A 16,782-nucleotide genomic window follows, 5' to 3' on the forward strand; every position below is an offset into this window, starting at 1 on the left:
CCTTGAATTGCCAGACATTACTGCCTCGGGCCTCGGCACCTGCATTTCCTCGGCTTGGGAACATCCTTCCCGGCCCCAGGCAGTCTGAGGCCTGGCTCCTCATCTTTTCTGCCCCCCCACCCCAAGATCTCTCAGCCCTCGCACTGCATTTGCTCTGTAGCACTTCTCACCGGGAGGCCTTGTGCTGGGTGTTTGTTTATGGTCTGCCTCCCCAGGGTAGAGTGTAAACTTCTTAGGGGCAGAGACTGCCCGTTCTGCTTGCTGCCATGTCCCCAGGCCCTGGCACAAAGTCCACGGTTAAGTGAGAGTGTTGTGCTTGGTGTGGAATCACCCCTTGGATGCAGGTTGCTTTGTCCTCGCTTCACGTTTTGTGAAGATTTCAGAGAATTTTGTTTTTGTGCCCTCCTGCCCTGCCTCTAATAAGACTCATAATTTAGGCTACTTAAAATATCAAACTGAGACCTCTGAAAAGCCTGTATTTCTAGGCATCTGGACCTCAGGAACTCACGGGCAGTGTTGTGATGTAGAGGTTACTAGCTGTCTTGAGATCTCTGTAACTTGCCGGGAAGGGGGCATGCGGGCCAGCCACAGAGCTGTAGGAATGACCGCACCCTGGGGGCTCCTGGGTCCTCCGCGGTGTTCTCCTGTGAGCTCTGCTTGCAGCTGTGAGGGACATTTCTGTAGCACCTTGCTCTTCCTTCATCCCCATACCCCAGCCTGCTCAGATTGTGCTTGGAATGAGAACAAACCCAGGTCCTGAAGGAAACCAGACGGCCTAAATGAGAAGATTTTTAATAAAAGTCCCCAGTGCAGGTCTGTTTTCTTTTCATACTCTTTGTTCTGCTTTTAGAGACATGAGTAATCTTCATGACGCATTGAGTGAGTCACGTTTTTCAGACTGGTGGAAAGTTTCTCCACTCTGATGAGTCCAGAAAACCGAGCCGTAGGCCACTGGAGAGAAGCATAACCTCCTGGCTGATGGAGCAGCCCTGGCTTCCTTGTCGAGAGATTACCGTGACGGCTGTTCCCAGAGATGGGTGCCGCGCATGTGCGTGTGTGCCTGTGTGTGTGTGCGCCTGCGTGTGTGTGCGCCTGCGTGTGTGGGTGCGCGTGCATGCGCGTGCCTGCGTGTGTGTGCGCTTGTTTGTGCCTGCATGTGTGCGTGCCTGTATGTGTGTGTGCGAGCGTGTGTGCCTGCGTATGTGTGTGCGAGCGTGCATGTGCGTGTGTGCCTGCGGGTGTGTGCCTGCGTGTGTGTGCGCCTGTGTGTGTGTGCTTGCGTGTGTGGGTGCACGTGCATGCGTGTGCCTGCGTGTGTGTGTACACTTGTGTGCATGCCTGCATGTGTGTGTGCACGTGTGTGCCTGCGTGTGTGCGAGCGTGTGTGTGTGTGCGAGCGTGCACGTGCGTGTATGCCTGCTTGTTTGTGTGCCTGCATGTGTGTGTGCGTGTGTGCGCTTGTTTGTGCCTGCATGTGTGCGTGCCTGTATGTGTGTGTGTGCGAGCATGTGTGCCTGCGTGCCTGCATGTGTGTGCACGTGTGTGCGAGCGTGTGTGTGTGTGTGCGAGCGTGCACGTGCGTGTATGCCTGCGTGTGTGCACTTGTTTGTGTGCCTGCATGTGTGTGTGTGTGTGTGCGCTTGTTTGTGCCTGCATGTGTGCGTGCCTGTATGTGTGTGTGTGCGAGCGTGTGTGCCTGCGTGTGTGTGCGCGAGCGTGCACGTGCGTGTGTGCCTGTGTGTGTGCGCTTGTTTGTGTGCCTGCATGTGTGTGTGTGCATGTGTGTGCGAGCGTGTGTGCCTGCGTGTGTTTCTGTGTGTCTGTCTCTCCATCTGTGTTGGAAAGGGGCCCACCGTGAGGACAGTTTTGACTTGGTTGGTTGTATGGGGAAACCATTTAGGGGCATGAGTGGAACATAGAAATCACCCCAGTCCAACCATTTCATTTTCCCTAGGAAGGAAGGGGCCTGGAGGGGTTAAGTGACGGGCCTGAAGTCCTCTGGGAGGGTAGTGGAGGCTAGAAGAGTGGGTCTAAAAGCCCAGGCCCGCCAGTTCCATGTCCAGGAAAGCAGCTCCGTGTCATTGCGCACTTGCTACGTGCCGGAGACTACCCCACTGCCCGCATGCATCCTTTTTTCTTTTTTTAATTTTTGAAGATTTTATTTTTAAATAATGGCTACACCCAACTTAAAACCCCTAGATCAGGAGTCACAGACTGTACCGACCGATCCAGCCAGGCGCTCCCCGCATGCATCCTTTGACTTATCTTCTCTGCTTCCATCTACAGTAGGACTTTCGGCATCCTTACTTTGGAGATGAGAAAACCGATGCTCAGAGAGACAGTGACCTTGCCAAGATCACCCAGCTAGCACATAGTAGGACACCCAACTAGCACATAGTAGGACTGGGATTCGATGCCCGGCCCTGCATCCCTGGGGCCTGTTCTTTGTGACGACAGTGTTCCGTGAGGCCCTTTCAGCTGCTTCTGTCCGTTCTCCACGTCTGCCGTAATCTCTGGACCCCTTGGAAACGCTTTGTGTCTATCAGGAGTGGCTTCCCAAGACCACACAGCTCTGGGGCCCACGGGTGGGTACACGGCCGTGTCTCACTGTGTGGTCTGTGTCCTGCAGGGGAGTCCAGATAGGCCTTGTTCAAAGCAGGAGCCGCCAGACTTTCCAGCAGTGCGAGTTCGGTGTGTACGCTCTCTCGCTCTTACTCACAGCGGCCGGCCCTCCCCTTGTCACCATGGATCCTCCGAGAAACTCACTGGGCCCTTGGAGGCCGCAGGCCCCGCCATCACAGGAGGCAAGGAGTGTCCAGTATGGTGGCTCAGGGTTTGTTCAGAGTGGATTGCAGGGGGTTGGGGTAGACTTGGGTGTGACATGGACCCGGATTCAAGTACTGGCCCAGCCATTGTTTATCTTTGTGAGCTTGGGCAGGTTCCTTGACTCTACTTCTCAGATGATTCAGCAGTCCAAGGGACATGAGATGCCCTACCTCCTCAATGAGGAGTACATAGAATAAAGTCCAGAACAATGTGTGCCCATGACTCAGTAAAAGCACCCCTCTCAGGAGCATTTAAATATCTCCCCCATGTCCTACATCTTTCTCCTCACTCCCAAGTTTAGGAGAAGATTCCAGAGGTGTGCAGACCCATGGCCTCACTTCGGGAGGCAGGACTGTGGTGCCGTGTGTGGGGTTCTGGGATGTGTGTGTGAAGTCTGTTCATAAAAATGCAGAGCTGTACACGGTGTTCAGGATTCTTGGAAACGCCCCTGAGTGGAAATAGCATTTGGTGATTTCTTGGCATGCGCTGCAGGTGTTAGATAAATGAGCTCGGATGTGACATTTGAGTCAGCACTCTATGCAGCTTGAACACTTGCTGCATGCCATTCAGCCTGGTGGAAGCAGGAAATGTTTCCACACAAACGTGACCCTGGCCATGGAAAGTTAGTGCTTTTGTGCAAAGAGGTTGTGTGCCTCTTGATAGCTGTCTAGGCTTTTTTTTTTTTAAGTGGGGGAGGGGCAGAGGGAGAGGGAGAGAATCTCAAGCAGGCTCCACACCCAGCATGGAAGCTGACGTGGGGCTCGATCTCACAACCCCGAGATCATTACCTGAGCTGAAACCAAAAGCTGGACGCTTAACCGACTGAGGCGCCCCCAGCTGCCCAGATTTTTACTTAAGCAGTTTACATTGTACCTGGAAGGAAGATCCTGGTGCCACAGCCTCTCTAGACTCAGGAATTTACTCTTCTTTCCTGTAGGTCTGTACTCCAAGGGCGGAGGGGAGTGGGGAGAACAGGGGAAGAGGTCCAGGCCTGATTCCCTGCCCACCACATCGCAGCTGTGTGGCCCGGCCACCCTGTCTCTGTCAGTGCCTCTGGTGCCCCATCTGTAAAATGGGAATGGGAGGGCCTGCCTGCGGTACCAGCAGACGCAGTGCTCGGTACCTCGGTGCTACCGGGGGGGTAGCCCGTGTTCTAATGCTGAGATTTGGGGGGGAGGGGCGGACCTAGTCTAGTAGATATGAACAGGGCTGGGATTTTTGCATAGTTTGAGGAATGGTTTGATAATAGGAGCTACCAGGGAAGCCGAGCTGCCTCCAAAAGTCACGCATGTTCTGAGTCAGAGTGCTGGAGCAGTAACTGGCTACCACATGCTGAGAAAGGGCCCTCTCGGCCCAAGTGGGAGGGAGGCCGTACCTGACAACAGGGAGGTCCTTCCACCCGGGGCGGGGGGGTAAGCAGCGGCCGACTATCTGGATGAGAAAAGCAATGAAAGCTATATGGAGGGGACCTACCCCCCCCTTTGAAAAGTTTTCAGCTTGGTCTCTTCATGAAACCTGGCAGTGGGGCCACGCCGGGGGCCGGTACATTGAGGTGCTCATATCTGAGCTGAATGGATGGTTGGTAATGTGTTGGGGAAAGTCACCCTTCTAAGAGAGGGGATGCTCCAGTTCCTCTTCATTAGCCGCCTTAAATACAGTAGGAGGAGGCGAAGTCTTGGAGGTGGAAGCAGACGTATTTCTGGGCTCCTAGGAGATAGAGGGGCCGGGGGCAGAGGGAAGGTTGGACGGGGGTAGTGAAGACGAGAGAAGCTGGGGCCGGGGGTGAGACCTTACCTGTGCTTGGGCAGATGAACAGGAGTGGGGTGGAGGGAGGGCTCTGTGACCAAGAGGTCCTTGGTCCAGAAGCAGAGGGCTAAGCTGTGGTCTGTCCTCACCCCATCTTCCCACCAAAGTGTGTCAGCCACCTCAGCTTTTGTACAGGGACCAAATCTGGACACTATTTGAACTTAGTACATTGTTAGCTAAAAATGCTGCCTTTCTTCTTTCTTAGTATCCGGTGGAAATCAGGAAGTATGAGTATGACCCAAATTTTGCAATTCGTGGACTTCATTATGATGTGCAGCGGGTAGGTTTCATCGTCCTGTTTTTCTACAGTTTAATGGTGTTTGGGAATAATGTACTCTCGGTGCTTTTCTTTGCTGGACACAGAAGTTGATTTTAAATTCTATTCCTTGGGGCTGCAGAACTGAATTACTAAAAAACATCTTTGGATAAAGTCTTCTGCAAAAGACTATTAGAAAAAAATGAATGCATTTAGCTATTTGGAAGATACTCTTTATTTCTAGAAGTCGTTTTTGGTGTTTTGAGGAGTCAATTGTCATATTTTTGCACATCAGTCATTTCCTTAACAGACTGCACAGTGCTTTTTTTTTTTTTAAGATTTTATTTATTGAGAGAGCAAGCGAGTGAGAGAGGGAGAGGATGAGCAAGGGGGGAGTGGGAGAGGGAGAAGCAGACTCCCCACTGAGCAGGGAGCTTGATATGGGGCTGGATCCCAGGACCTTGAGATCATGACCTGAGCCAAAGGCAGATGCTTAACCGACTGAGCCACCCAGGTGCCCCCACAGTGCTCTAATCAACAGGCAAACCTGTTGGACACATACAGTGTGCTTCTTTGCCACATCAGCCTGGTGCTGATAGGGTTTGTAATGACACCTGAAATTCTCATTAAATATGCAGCTTGCTGTGCATTCTTCACCTGTGTGTGTGTATGTGTTTATGTTTTTGAAGGCAGTATTGATGAAGATTGATGCTTTTCATTACATCCAGTTGGGAACTGTCTACAGGTAAGAATAAGAGGAGGTAAACTTAATTCACTCATTGTAACGAAGTGGCTTTGGGTGACAGACCTAAGACCCATTGACTGCTTAGTTATGAAGAGTTGTAGTGTGTGTATTTGTGATTTATTCACTGTTCATTCAAGAACATTTATTGGGGCCTGTTATGCCAGACCCGAAGGGTTTGGCTTACACGGATGCCCCAAGGAGCTTGGAGTGTAGATTGGAAGCCACATAAATTAATCAGACTGCAGTCCGTAGGGATCAAGGTTGATGATGGTGTTTAGGCCATTAGGGGGCGCTCTGGGGAGGTTCTAGGAGAGGACGGGCTCTCTAGAGGTGCCAGTCTGCCGCTGAGTGAGGGTCCTGGAGCCGAGGTTTTGGGTGGGGAGGGAGGCTGGGGTGAGGCAGGGGATTCTTGTTCCCACCATGGCAGTTGAGTAGTTCGGATATTAAGACCCCCCTCCCATTTATTAGAATTAGTAGAAGCACTTAGCTCAGTCCAAAATCTTTGTCACTTTGAAAATGAAGGATTTTGCCTTTTCTAATCCTTGAATTTGGGGGAGGATTTAGGAGTATGGTCATTATACCTTAAAAAAAGAGATGTGCCTATCTTAGGTTCTTCTTTCACAAACTCTTTATTAAAATTAATGTTTTTTATCCAAGTTAAACATGCACACAGTTCCGATCATATAGTGCCGAGAGCGTCGTGGCGGGCTGCAGTAATCCTCTGTCCTCCTCCCCACCCAAGCCCTTTACACTCTTCATTTTTTTCTTCACATTTTTCTTCCTATCTCTTTTTCCTTTTTTTTTTTTTTTAAAGATTTTTAATTTATTTATTTGACAGAGAGATAGAGAGCTCAAGGAGGCAGAGCGGCAGGCAGAGGGAGAGGGAGAAGCACCCCAGGTGCCCCTTTTCTTTCTGTTTCTAAATAATGTGCTCATACTTCTGTTTCCTAATTTATTAATTCTGGACGTTGTCTCTGCCATGGGACAGGACTTGGTGCACGCACAAGCCCCCGCTTCTCTGGGCTCGTTCTTCGAGCCTCGTGCGGATCTGTGTCTGCGTGTTTCTCCATCTTTGGTCATTGTTTGCATCCTGACCCTGCAAGTCATGTTCCCTCTTACGCTATTTCGTGCACTGTGACTGCTTTCTTCTGTGTACAGTGCTTGCTTTTTCTTAGATTTAATAATAACATCACTTTTTATCTGCTTTGTTTTCTGTAGAGGTGTCCCTAGTTTTTTCTAAATCCTCCATCACCAATATCATCCATGTATTTATTTCCCAACAATTCAGATGTTTTAGATATCTTATCAGTTACTTTTGTATTTAATTGACTACCCCTTCTGCTCTGACCTTCTCTGATGGCTCATCCTGGGGCTTGGGTTTGCCTCTCTCTCTGTTCCCTGATGCCCATCTTTTCCTCTCTTTGGCTTTACTCCCTCGTTCTGCTTTAGCATATCCTCCAGGAGCTCCCCGGTGCCTCGCAGAGCTGAGCCTTTCTGGGGGCTCTGGCCGCTAACCAGTTCTTCGCGTTGGTGTCCCCATGCAGGACCCTATTCTCAGCTTGCTAAGCCAGGAGCCTCCTTTTCATCTGCTGTTTGTCTTCCACGAACATGTTGAAATGTCTTGTCTACTGATGTCTTTGCTCTCATATCCTTTTACTTTTTGAGTAGTTTATTTTATTATTTTTTTTTTTTTGAGAGAGAGAATGTGCATGTGCAAGTGGGGTGGGGAACAGCAGAGGGAGAGGGAGAGAGAGAATCCCAAGCAGGCTCCACACCCAGCACGGAACCCATGAGGGTCTGAGTCTCATGACCCTGAGATCATGACCTGAGCTGAAATCAAGAGTCAGGTGCTTAACTGACCGAGCACTCTAAGTGCCGCTGAGTAGTTTATTCTTTTGCTATCATTTTAATGGTGTTTCAGGAGGGAGAAGAGATGCTGGTGTTGATGAAAATAATAGTAGTAATAATAAATAGCAACGAGCAAATACGAAGTCTTGCTACAGCACAGACACTGTCATAAGGGTTTTATTTGGGTTCACTTATTTGATCCTTGAAATAACCTTATGAGGTAGGTACTGGTATTAGTCCCAGAGATGTTAAGTGACTTGTCCAAGGCCACACAGAAGTGGAATTCAGACCCAGCTTGTCTGGCTCTGAGCCTGCGCCTTTGACCTATATGCAGCATGGTTTTCGTGAACGGATTAGGTTAAGGAAATCCTTCACCAGATCTTTCGGATCTGTCCCTCTGTCTCTGTTCCTGCCATCAGCTCCCTGGCTCAGAAACTTAATCCTTTTCTCTTGGGCTCTTGTAGTTTTCTGCAGTGTGGTCTGTCCTGGACATTGTTGCTGGACTGATTCATCTAAAGCATTGCCCTCAACAGTCTCTCCTCTGAAATCCTGGCTAGCTCCCACTGCCTGGAGAATGGAGCCCAAACCTCTTACGTTTTCCACCAGCCTTCTCTAAACCCGTATCCTACTCTTCTTCCACACACAGCTCTTTCACCTCCTGATTAGTTACGACTCTTGGTTACAAGTGACTGAAACCCAACTCAGACTGGGTTAACCAGAAACACAACATTAGCTCACCTGTTGTGCAATCCAAGGGACAGTGCCAGTTGCAGGCGTGGCTGGCTCCAGGGGCCAAATTGATGTTGTCAGAACTCTTTCTATCTGTTGGCTCTCTCCCTCTGGGTTTGCTCCAGGCAGGTCCCTGCACATGGAGACCCCTGGTGACACCCCTGGCCCCAGGTCAACAGGAGCAGGGGACGGTCTCTTCCCAGCAGTTACAGCCAGTCTTGGCGTGCATGAGGCAGGTGCATGTAGCACGTATATTCCTCTCCTCCGAGGTCTCCTTTCCTGCTGCTCACTATCTGCTCATGCTGGTGTGTTCTACCAGGGTGCGGTTTTCCTTCCTCGCTGCTTCTTGAAATCTCATCCACCCTTCCTTCAAGGCTGACTGGTGCCGAGGCCTCACCCCCCGCCCCCCCTCAGCCCGACATGGTCTTTCCTTCTTCTTCTCAGACCACGTAGTCCTACAGCTCCTAACTGCCTTGTTTCTTCTTCTGTAGGTCAGTTGTCCACCATGTTAGGGAGTATGGAGAGGGCTAGGCGGGAGAAGCCAGCCGAGGCATTTGAAGGAGAGGGAGCGTCGGGTTTAGGTCCTGGGAAGGTCGCTGTGGCCGCAGCGCTCAGGGATGTGGTGGGCTGAGGCAGCATGGGTGTGTGTGTGGGCTCCGGAGTCACACTTCCTCAGCGTGGGCCCTGCCTCACCGCTTTCGTGTGTGTGGCCTTGAGCCACTTCTTGACCATCTCAAAGCCTTGGTTTGTTCCTCTGTAGAATTGGCGTGATTCCCCTGGCTGCCCCAGGGGTGCTTGTCGGGCAGACCAGAGTGTGCCCTAGGCAGTAGAGACACGAAGAGTGTCCCTGCTCTTGCCTTTCCCTGAAAAGGGGAAAGGCCTTGGCAGGGCAGAATGCCCCCTCCTCAGCCTTGCCCATTTCTGAGACCTGCCGTGGGTCCCCAGCTCCTATATCAGGTTGAATTTTGTGTTGTGGGCCGTGGGAGCGAATGCCACAGGCCAGAGGGGGAGGCAGACTGGCTCTCACTACAGTCCCATTTGGTACCCACAGTTCAGGTTCTGGCTAGGGACCTGGGGAAAAGCTACGCTTGTTCTCATCACAGGTACACCAGCAAAGCTTTGCTAGCGCTTGCCACGTACTCTTCTGTATATAGTAGCTCATCTGATCTTCTCAGCTATGCCAGGAGGCAGACACTATTATTGTTCCCCATTTTATTATTTTATTTTATTATTATTTTTTATTTATTTATTATTATTTTTTTAAAATTTTTTTTTTAAGATTTTATTTATTTGCGAGAGAGAGAGAATGAGAGACAGAGCACGTGAGAGGGAAGAGGGTCAGAGGGAGAAGCAGACTCCCCGCCGAGCCGGGAGCCCGATGCGGGACTCGATCCCGGGACTCCAGGATCATGACCTGAGCCGAAGGCAGTCGCTTAACCGACTGAGCCACCCAGGCGCCCTATTGTTCCCCATTTTAAAAATGACACTGAGACCCGAAGAGGTTCTGTTGCTTGTCCAGGTGATATCCCTACTAATTAAGGAAGCTGAACCCCGGGCAGACACTTGCGGATCTGTGCTCCTAACCTTTATATTTCTCACAACCTCACGGGGCCACATCAAGTAGTTTGCCTTCTGATCCTCGCGCTGGTTGAGGCTGCCCCCGGGTGCGGCTGGCCGTGCCCCGGAGCCTGTGGCCGCCGGCCTGTGGACTGCTGTCCCTGCCGGAGCCGCCTCCTGCCGAATCCGGCTCGCTGCAGCCGACTCATCTCACCGCTGCTTCTGAGCTGACGTTCAGTAGTTACTGGGGCAGCTTGGGAGGCTGTGAACCTGGCAGGGCCTAGTGTGGGAGCAGGAAAATGACTCACCCAGCAGAGTTCTTTCATTTTTTTATAATTTCTTTCTAAGTGTTAGAGTCTTAGGCAGGTGCACACCTGAGCAGGAGCTCTGCCTCAGGGTCACCGCCCAGAATGATCGGCTGAATCATAAAGGGAAGTGCAAGGCCTCCTTTGTTTTCACAGGCTGCAAGTTGTAGCAAGTTAATGAAGATGTGGGCAAAATACTAATGAATCCCCTTGGGTATTTTTGAAAGTTATATGAGGGCGGAGAACAGAGGAAAGAGGCTGAAATTATATTTTCATTACACTTACATATCAAACATAAATTATATTTTATATTTGTGGTTTTATAAGCAGCCGGTTCGTATTAGTAACTGAGACTCTCAGGGCATTATTCATACTCATACTGTAGGTAGCACTGGGTGGACTTCCCATCATCCATTCTGTGGTCTCCTCACCACTGATGCCTTGTTTCCCAAGCACCTTCCCCACAGAAGCGGCTGGGGAACCGACGTTCTTCTTCGTGACCCTCTAGAGGGGGCAGTGCTAGGTGAGAAAATATGAGAGCATTAAATCCCTGGTGAGAGCACCTGCTCAGAGCGCTGGCGACGGAGGCGGCAGAGGTGAAAGCCAGGTTGCTCTTCGCTCTGACTCCAAAATTTATTTTCCTCTTTGTGGAGAAGCTGGATTCGTTTGCAGATTCTGCCGTGGCTCCCGGAGGCAGGCAGTTGGCAGATGTTACCCTGGCTTTTTATAGATGAGGAAACTGGCCTTGACTGTCACGTCTCATTTGGGGTCATCCCTCTCGGAGATGGCACCCAGGCTTCCTGCCTTGTGTCACAGGGTTTAGTCCACCCGAGCCTCATGTGTGGCCTTTCCTGTCTCAGTGCTGACCTTTTTAGGAGTGAGTATCAGAGGGCAGGAGGATGATAGAGACAAAGCTAGCCTTTCCGTCCCTAATCTATTAAAAACATAAAACATGAAAACGGAAACCTAAACCCACCCCCAAAGCAAACCCTACTCCCAAAGCAAAGGAAGGCCTTGTACCTTGTACCTTGTACCTGTGTGACATTAGTGATTGAGGAGCCTGGGCCCCTAGAGCCAGAAAGCCTGGGGTCTGGTCATGTCCCACGACTTCCTACTTTGGTGACCTCGGGTAAGATACGTGACCTTTCTGGGCCTCAGTTGCCTCTGCTGGGAAATGGGAAAATGTTAGTGCTTCCCTCCTAGGATTGCTGAGAAGTAAGTGAATGACCGTGTGGAGTTCACACCTGCCCGCTTTAGTACGTGTTATTTTTCCTGCCCTTATTACCCACAGAATGCTGCTGGTGGTGGTGGTGGTGGTGGTGGTAGGAGTAGTAGCTTCTTGCCTGTCACTGGTAGCAGTTACCCGTGGCACATCTCACCTCCTTGTGACAGTGGCGTCTTGCCCCGGGGCTGAAAAATCCCAGCAGTTGCCAGAGGTCTGAAGTCACTGCTCTCACTAGTTGAGTCTAACTGCACTACCTGTGATTTTTCCAGAGGCCTCAGTGTTGTCCCTGATGAAGAAGTCATTGAAATGTATGAGGGGTCCCACGTGCCCCTGGAACAGATGAGCGACTTTTATGGAAAGGTAATGAGAGATTATTTATTTAAAGCAGCTTGTCAACAGACATGTCCTGGTAGATTTAGGATCTCTCTGAGTGCTCCTGTGGAACTGACAAGGGCATTTGGGACTGTTTCGAGAGGCCCTGGATTTGGCTAGTATGTTGGCATCTCTCCTAGGCCCTTCATGGTTCCACTTTTTTAGCTCTTTCCTCCCTATCTGATGAAGGTTCTTTATACCTTCCTTGCACCCGTCCCTGTCTACAACCCCCCACCCCAGGCATGTCCCCACTTTCTGGATGAAGTCAGGGCAGCTGTGGTTGCCTTCCCTGAGATCGAGGACAGCAGGTCACCCTGTGGTTGGAGGGAAGCCTCTGCTTCTCTGACTTTTGTGGTTCTCTTTGCTTTCTGAATTTTTGCTCGTCTTATTAGGTGCACTCTTATTTGCACTGTCAAAATGCACTGGAAGATGCCCGGTCAGCTGGTAAACTTAGGCTTACTAATTGCAGGCATTCAGAGAAAGGCTCTTTTTCAGGCTCACATATGGCTGTGTGGGGGCACTCACATTCAGGAGAGTTATGTGGCTTTTTATGCCATTCCATGGGCAGTAAGTAGTCTACTTGCCGGCTTTCCTCTGTGTTTGATGGGAGAGTGTGAGCTGGAAGTTAGAGCTCACAGGAGCATGAAAAAGTGGTTAGATTTTTTGGGGGCGGAAATCAGGACATTTCCTTGGATTTCCCAGTTATGCGTAGAGTACATCATCAGCTGTGCCAGGAACGATAAGAAATAAGGCGAATGCTTCTACTTTGTTATTGTTAGAATTGTCCTTTTCTTGGGGAGAGGGATCCAGATGTTGATGACCAGAATCCCCCCGGGTAAATGTCAAGTCTGGCTCTGCTGTGGTGTTGGTCTCTGTTTCTGACGCTCTCCTCCCTGCCTGCAGAGTTCTCATGGAAACACCATGAAGCAGTTCATGGACATCTTCTCCCTGCCGGAGATGTCCCTCCTCTCCTGTGTGAATGAATACTTCCTTAAGAACAACATTGACTATGAACCTGTCCATCTGTACAAAGATGTCAAGGTGAGAGGCGGTGGTCCATGTCTCCCAGAGGGTTTTAGCAGAAGGGACAGCATCGTTAGCCTCCTTGGGTTAGGTATTTGAAATAGTCCTTTGCCTGGGATCTCTTTTATTTATGGTTTTACCCTGAAAATTATTAAGAAAGATCTTATGTTAAGAAGATCTGCAAGAAGCTGGAAATCAATTAAGGAAGAAGGCGCTCATACTGTTATCTGGATTTCTAATTCTTCCTGACCAAAGGCCAGGGCCAGTGCATCTGGTCAGAGGGGTGGGTGGTGGCTGAGGTCTAGCCTGACCCAGCTCACCCCTGAGCCTGCCTGCAGAGGGGGTGACTTCACACGCAGGCTGCAGCCCATGCAACTGCAGTTGCCCAGAGCGGGCCTCTCTCTTGTACGCGGAGGTTCCATGTAGGCCTTCCCAGCCCTGCAAAAGCTGTGTGAAAACCCAGTTGGAGAGGGTTATAGACAGCTGTGAAACTTACATGCAAATATACGTACATCATTTATGTAGCTTTGTATTTATATATGTTGATTTATGTTCGCATGTGTTTATATATATTCTTTAAGCTTTCTGAACTTTTTTCAGTACTTAAAAATATGTTCATGTATTAACATATACATATACCATATACATATGTTTATAAGTATGTATTTCTATGTATATATTTATATATGTAATATATATTTAATAAGCACTAATATTTTTAAGAGATCTGTATTTATGTACTACAATGTTTTTATTATATCCTTATGACTAATTTTAAATTTCGACTGCTTTAAATCATGGGTTTTAGGAAGATGAAGAATGAATTCTAGTTTCTCAGTATTAGTCTGGTATGATTTGAACTAAAGTTAAATATTTAGTTTCTGTTCTCCTTTTTATGTGCACAAATGCTTTAAGAATTTTAAGTATCACTTGTAGTAAAAGATAAATAAAAGAACCACTTGTAGTTATATAACCCTTGCAGTCATGAGGAGAGATGTTTATCTGATACCACCAATGGAGAGCCCTGAGGTATATTCCAGGCACTGTTTTTCTGAGTGCTTTCTGCACATTAACTCATTAAATCCTCACAACCATGCCTGGAGGTAGGTACTATTATTACTCTCATTTTACAGATAAAGAAACTGAGGCACAAAGAGGTTGAGTCACTTGCCCAGAGTCACACAGCTAGTAATGGCAGAGCCTAGATTTCTAGCCAGGAAGTTTGGCTTCGGCTTGCTCTGAATCCCTGCCTTCTGCCGATGTGAAGCCTGTGCTGGAAGGTGGCCGAGGTTGAGTTTGTAGTCCAGAGGCGCTCACTCTTGATAGAAATCTCCTACCAGTTTTCTAAGGCTTATGGCCCAGTTTTGCCTGCAGCCCAGTCCCCTGCTGTAGGCTCCAGAAAGTTTCCGTGTGCCTCCAGGAGAGCCACCTCTATGGTGGACCTGCTTAGTGCCCCCTGAGAGTGGGGCTGCACTCTGACACCTGCCAGGCATCAGGCCGCCACAGCCTGTGGCCTGTGAGGGGCTCGTGGCCTCCTCTTCCTGGTGTCTGCCTGAGTTAGCATCTCACTGACCGCTCCTCGCCTCGCTGAATGGAAGAGCCTGTCATTGGTCTCAGCCTCTTTCTCTGGAGTAGAGAACCTGTCTTGGGGTCTAGGGAGGGGTGCAAAGATGAAAAAAGCAATAATTCCCTTTGTCCAGATGCCCTGGAATTGTCTGTTCATGATACTGCATAGAAATTTCCATTTACCATGTGGAATTTTATTCAGAATTGTTCACACAAGTTATGTCCCCCCAGTGACCCTTCTGAAAACTGCCACTGTTGCCATGGAAACCTAAGTGTTGGTCGCCTGTGTGAAATGGCCCAGCACTGGGATTTCATTTGGTGCTCGGACGGCCAGGCCTCTGAAGGCGGACATCGTTGCAAATGCCGTTCCGCTCGTCCTGTCGCGCAGGCTGTCTCACTGACCCCATCACTGATTGGAAACCTCTCTTTCGACAGGATTCAATTCGAGATGTGCACATCAAAGGAATCATGTACAGCGCGATCGAAGCAGATATTGGTACGTGGGCAGCATTATCGCGAGGGCCGCTTCAGCCTGTCCCTTTGCCGGGCCACGAGCCGGCCGTTATTTTCATTCTTGGTGCCGAGCCGGCGCCCAGTACCTCTTCCCAGTGCAGCGTGAGGACCTTGCTTCCTCGCACCTCAGACGTCTCCCTCCCCTTTGTCTCAGACCTCCACCTAATCCTGACCCAAAAAGATAGGCGCTGGCTGTGGCAGGCAGGCATCTAGTATGTTCCCTTAGACCGAGGGGGTGGAGTCTTGGTTCCTGCTGGACCAGGTACTGCTAGGCCAGCCTGAACCACGCTTCCTTAAGACTTGCCTTCTCCCAAGGGCCCCGGACGCACTGGACCCACAGGTTTAGGGAGCCCTTGCAGACTGACTGACCTCATGCTGAATCCGTGTGTGAATTTGTCTCTCGCTCTTAGAAAAGTACATCTGCTATGCCGAGCAGACCCGGGCAGTGCTGGCCAAACTGGCTGATCACGGCAAGAAGATGTTCCTCATCACCAACAGCCCCAGTAGTTTCGTGTAAGTGGCAGTGGGTGTCCCTGCTGGCTTCTGGCTCACGTCTTGTCTGGTATTCCCATTTAAGTTCACAGTTGAAAATTTGAAAGAAAACGTTGCAAAGGTAGTGAATCCGTTTCTTGTTAGACTCACCTGGCTGACCTGTTGTTTCAGGGACAAAGGGATGAAGTATATTGTCGGAAAAGACTGGAGGGACCTTTTTGATGTGGTCATTGTTCAGGCTGAGAAGCCAAACTTCTTTAACGATAAGCGGAGGTGAGCATCTGTCTTTCTGGGAGAACTAGATGGTCATCCTTTGCTGCTGTGAACATTTAAGTCGTGTGACTTGGTGAAGTCTAGTTGGAAAATCAGAAGCGTCTGACATTGTAGCTTTTGATTTTGAGGACGGCTCGCACCTGTTGAGATGGTTCTCACTTCAGCTGGGCCCACTTCAGTCCTGGGGGTCAGGCTCTAAGAAAAAGATAAAAAAAAAAAAAGAAAAAGATTGACAGCAATGAAAAAGCCACACTTAGTATTACATCATAAGTTAGACCCCTTGATGCAGATGCGTTGTGAAGCGTAACAGAACAACAGCAACAGCGGGCCACCTGGTGGGTATTTTGGTACGTACGGCTCTCACTGGTGCATTTAAAATTACAGCTGGATTTTGCAAAGCTCTGCAACACAGGTTTTGTGTCAGATGGAGTAAATCTCTACCAAGACTTACATAGCGTCTTCCTGCCACGCGAAATCGAGGAGCTGGGAAATTTTGGGTTATGACGGTGACTAGGGTGTGCTCTTAGTGTTTGTAGGTGGGGGTCAGGGATCCTAAAATATTTTTTTTAACATTTAAAAATGTTTTATTTTTTAAAAGATTTTATTTATATTGAGAGAGAGAAAGAGAGCATGAGCAGGAGGGAGGGACAGAGAGAGGAAGAAGCAGCTCCTCTGCTGAGCAGGCAGCCTGATGAGGGGCTCGATCCCAGGACCCCAGGATCATGACCTGAGCCAAAGGCAGATGCTTAGCTGACTGAGCCACCCAGGTGCCCCTAAAATGTTTTGCAATGTGTGGAACAGACCTCTTCACCAAGTGTCATCCCCTCCCCCCGCACCCATTTATTTTGTCTTTGTTCTGCATGCACGGGACACCTCCATTCCTCCCTGTGTTATTTATAATGATGAAGATCAGAGACAACCTAAAGGAACATCCATGGGAGGGGGTATTATACAGCCATTAAAAATGATGTATTTGGGGGGCGCCTGGGTGGCTCAGTTGGTTGGGTGACCGATTCTTGATTTTGGCTGAGGTCATGATCTCAGGGTCATGGGATCAAGCCCCGCATCAGGCTCGGTGCTGAGCATGGTTCCTTCTTGGGATCCTCTCTCTCTTTCTCCCTCTTCTCCTCCCTGCATGCGCGTGCCCTCTCTCTCTCTCAAAAAAGAAAAAGATGTATTTGGGAAGAAAAGCAATGAGCATGTTTTATGACTGTTAAAAACATGTATGAAAGGATTTGTAATCACA

General features: G+C 49.5%; 1 protein-coding gene across 4 annotated transcripts in view; it reads left to right on the forward strand.

Annotated features, from left to right (window-relative positions):
- NT5DC3 (5'-nucleotidase domain containing 3) overlaps positions 1-16,782 on the forward strand; it is a 62,042-nt gene that overhangs the window by 22,278 nt on the left and 22,982 nt on the right. For all 4 annotated transcript variants that reach the window (XM_064590722.1, XM_064590724.1, XM_064590723.1 and 1 more), the window contains exons 3-9: positions 4,838-4,912; positions 5,578-5,633; positions 11,567-11,657; positions 12,573-12,710; positions 14,694-14,754; positions 15,182-15,284; positions 15,435-15,536. In XM_064590722.1, the coding sequence (XP_064446792.1) occupies positions 4,838-4,912; positions 5,578-5,633; positions 11,567-11,657; positions 12,573-12,710; positions 14,694-14,754; positions 15,182-15,284; positions 15,435-15,536 (626 nt within the window). The remainder of the gene's footprint in view (positions 1-4,837; positions 4,913-5,577; positions 5,634-11,566; positions 11,658-12,572; positions 12,711-14,693; positions 14,755-15,181; positions 15,285-15,434; positions 15,537-16,782) is intronic.

This window comes from Mirounga angustirostris, unplaced genomic scaffold (genome assembly GCF_029215605.1).
Source record: "Mirounga angustirostris isolate CCGP_5_RB_7025 unplaced genomic scaffold, mMirAng1.0.hap1 SCAF_5, whole genome shotgun sequence".
Classification (NCBI taxonomy): Eukaryota; Metazoa; Chordata; class Mammalia; order Carnivora; family Phocidae; genus Mirounga; species Mirounga angustirostris.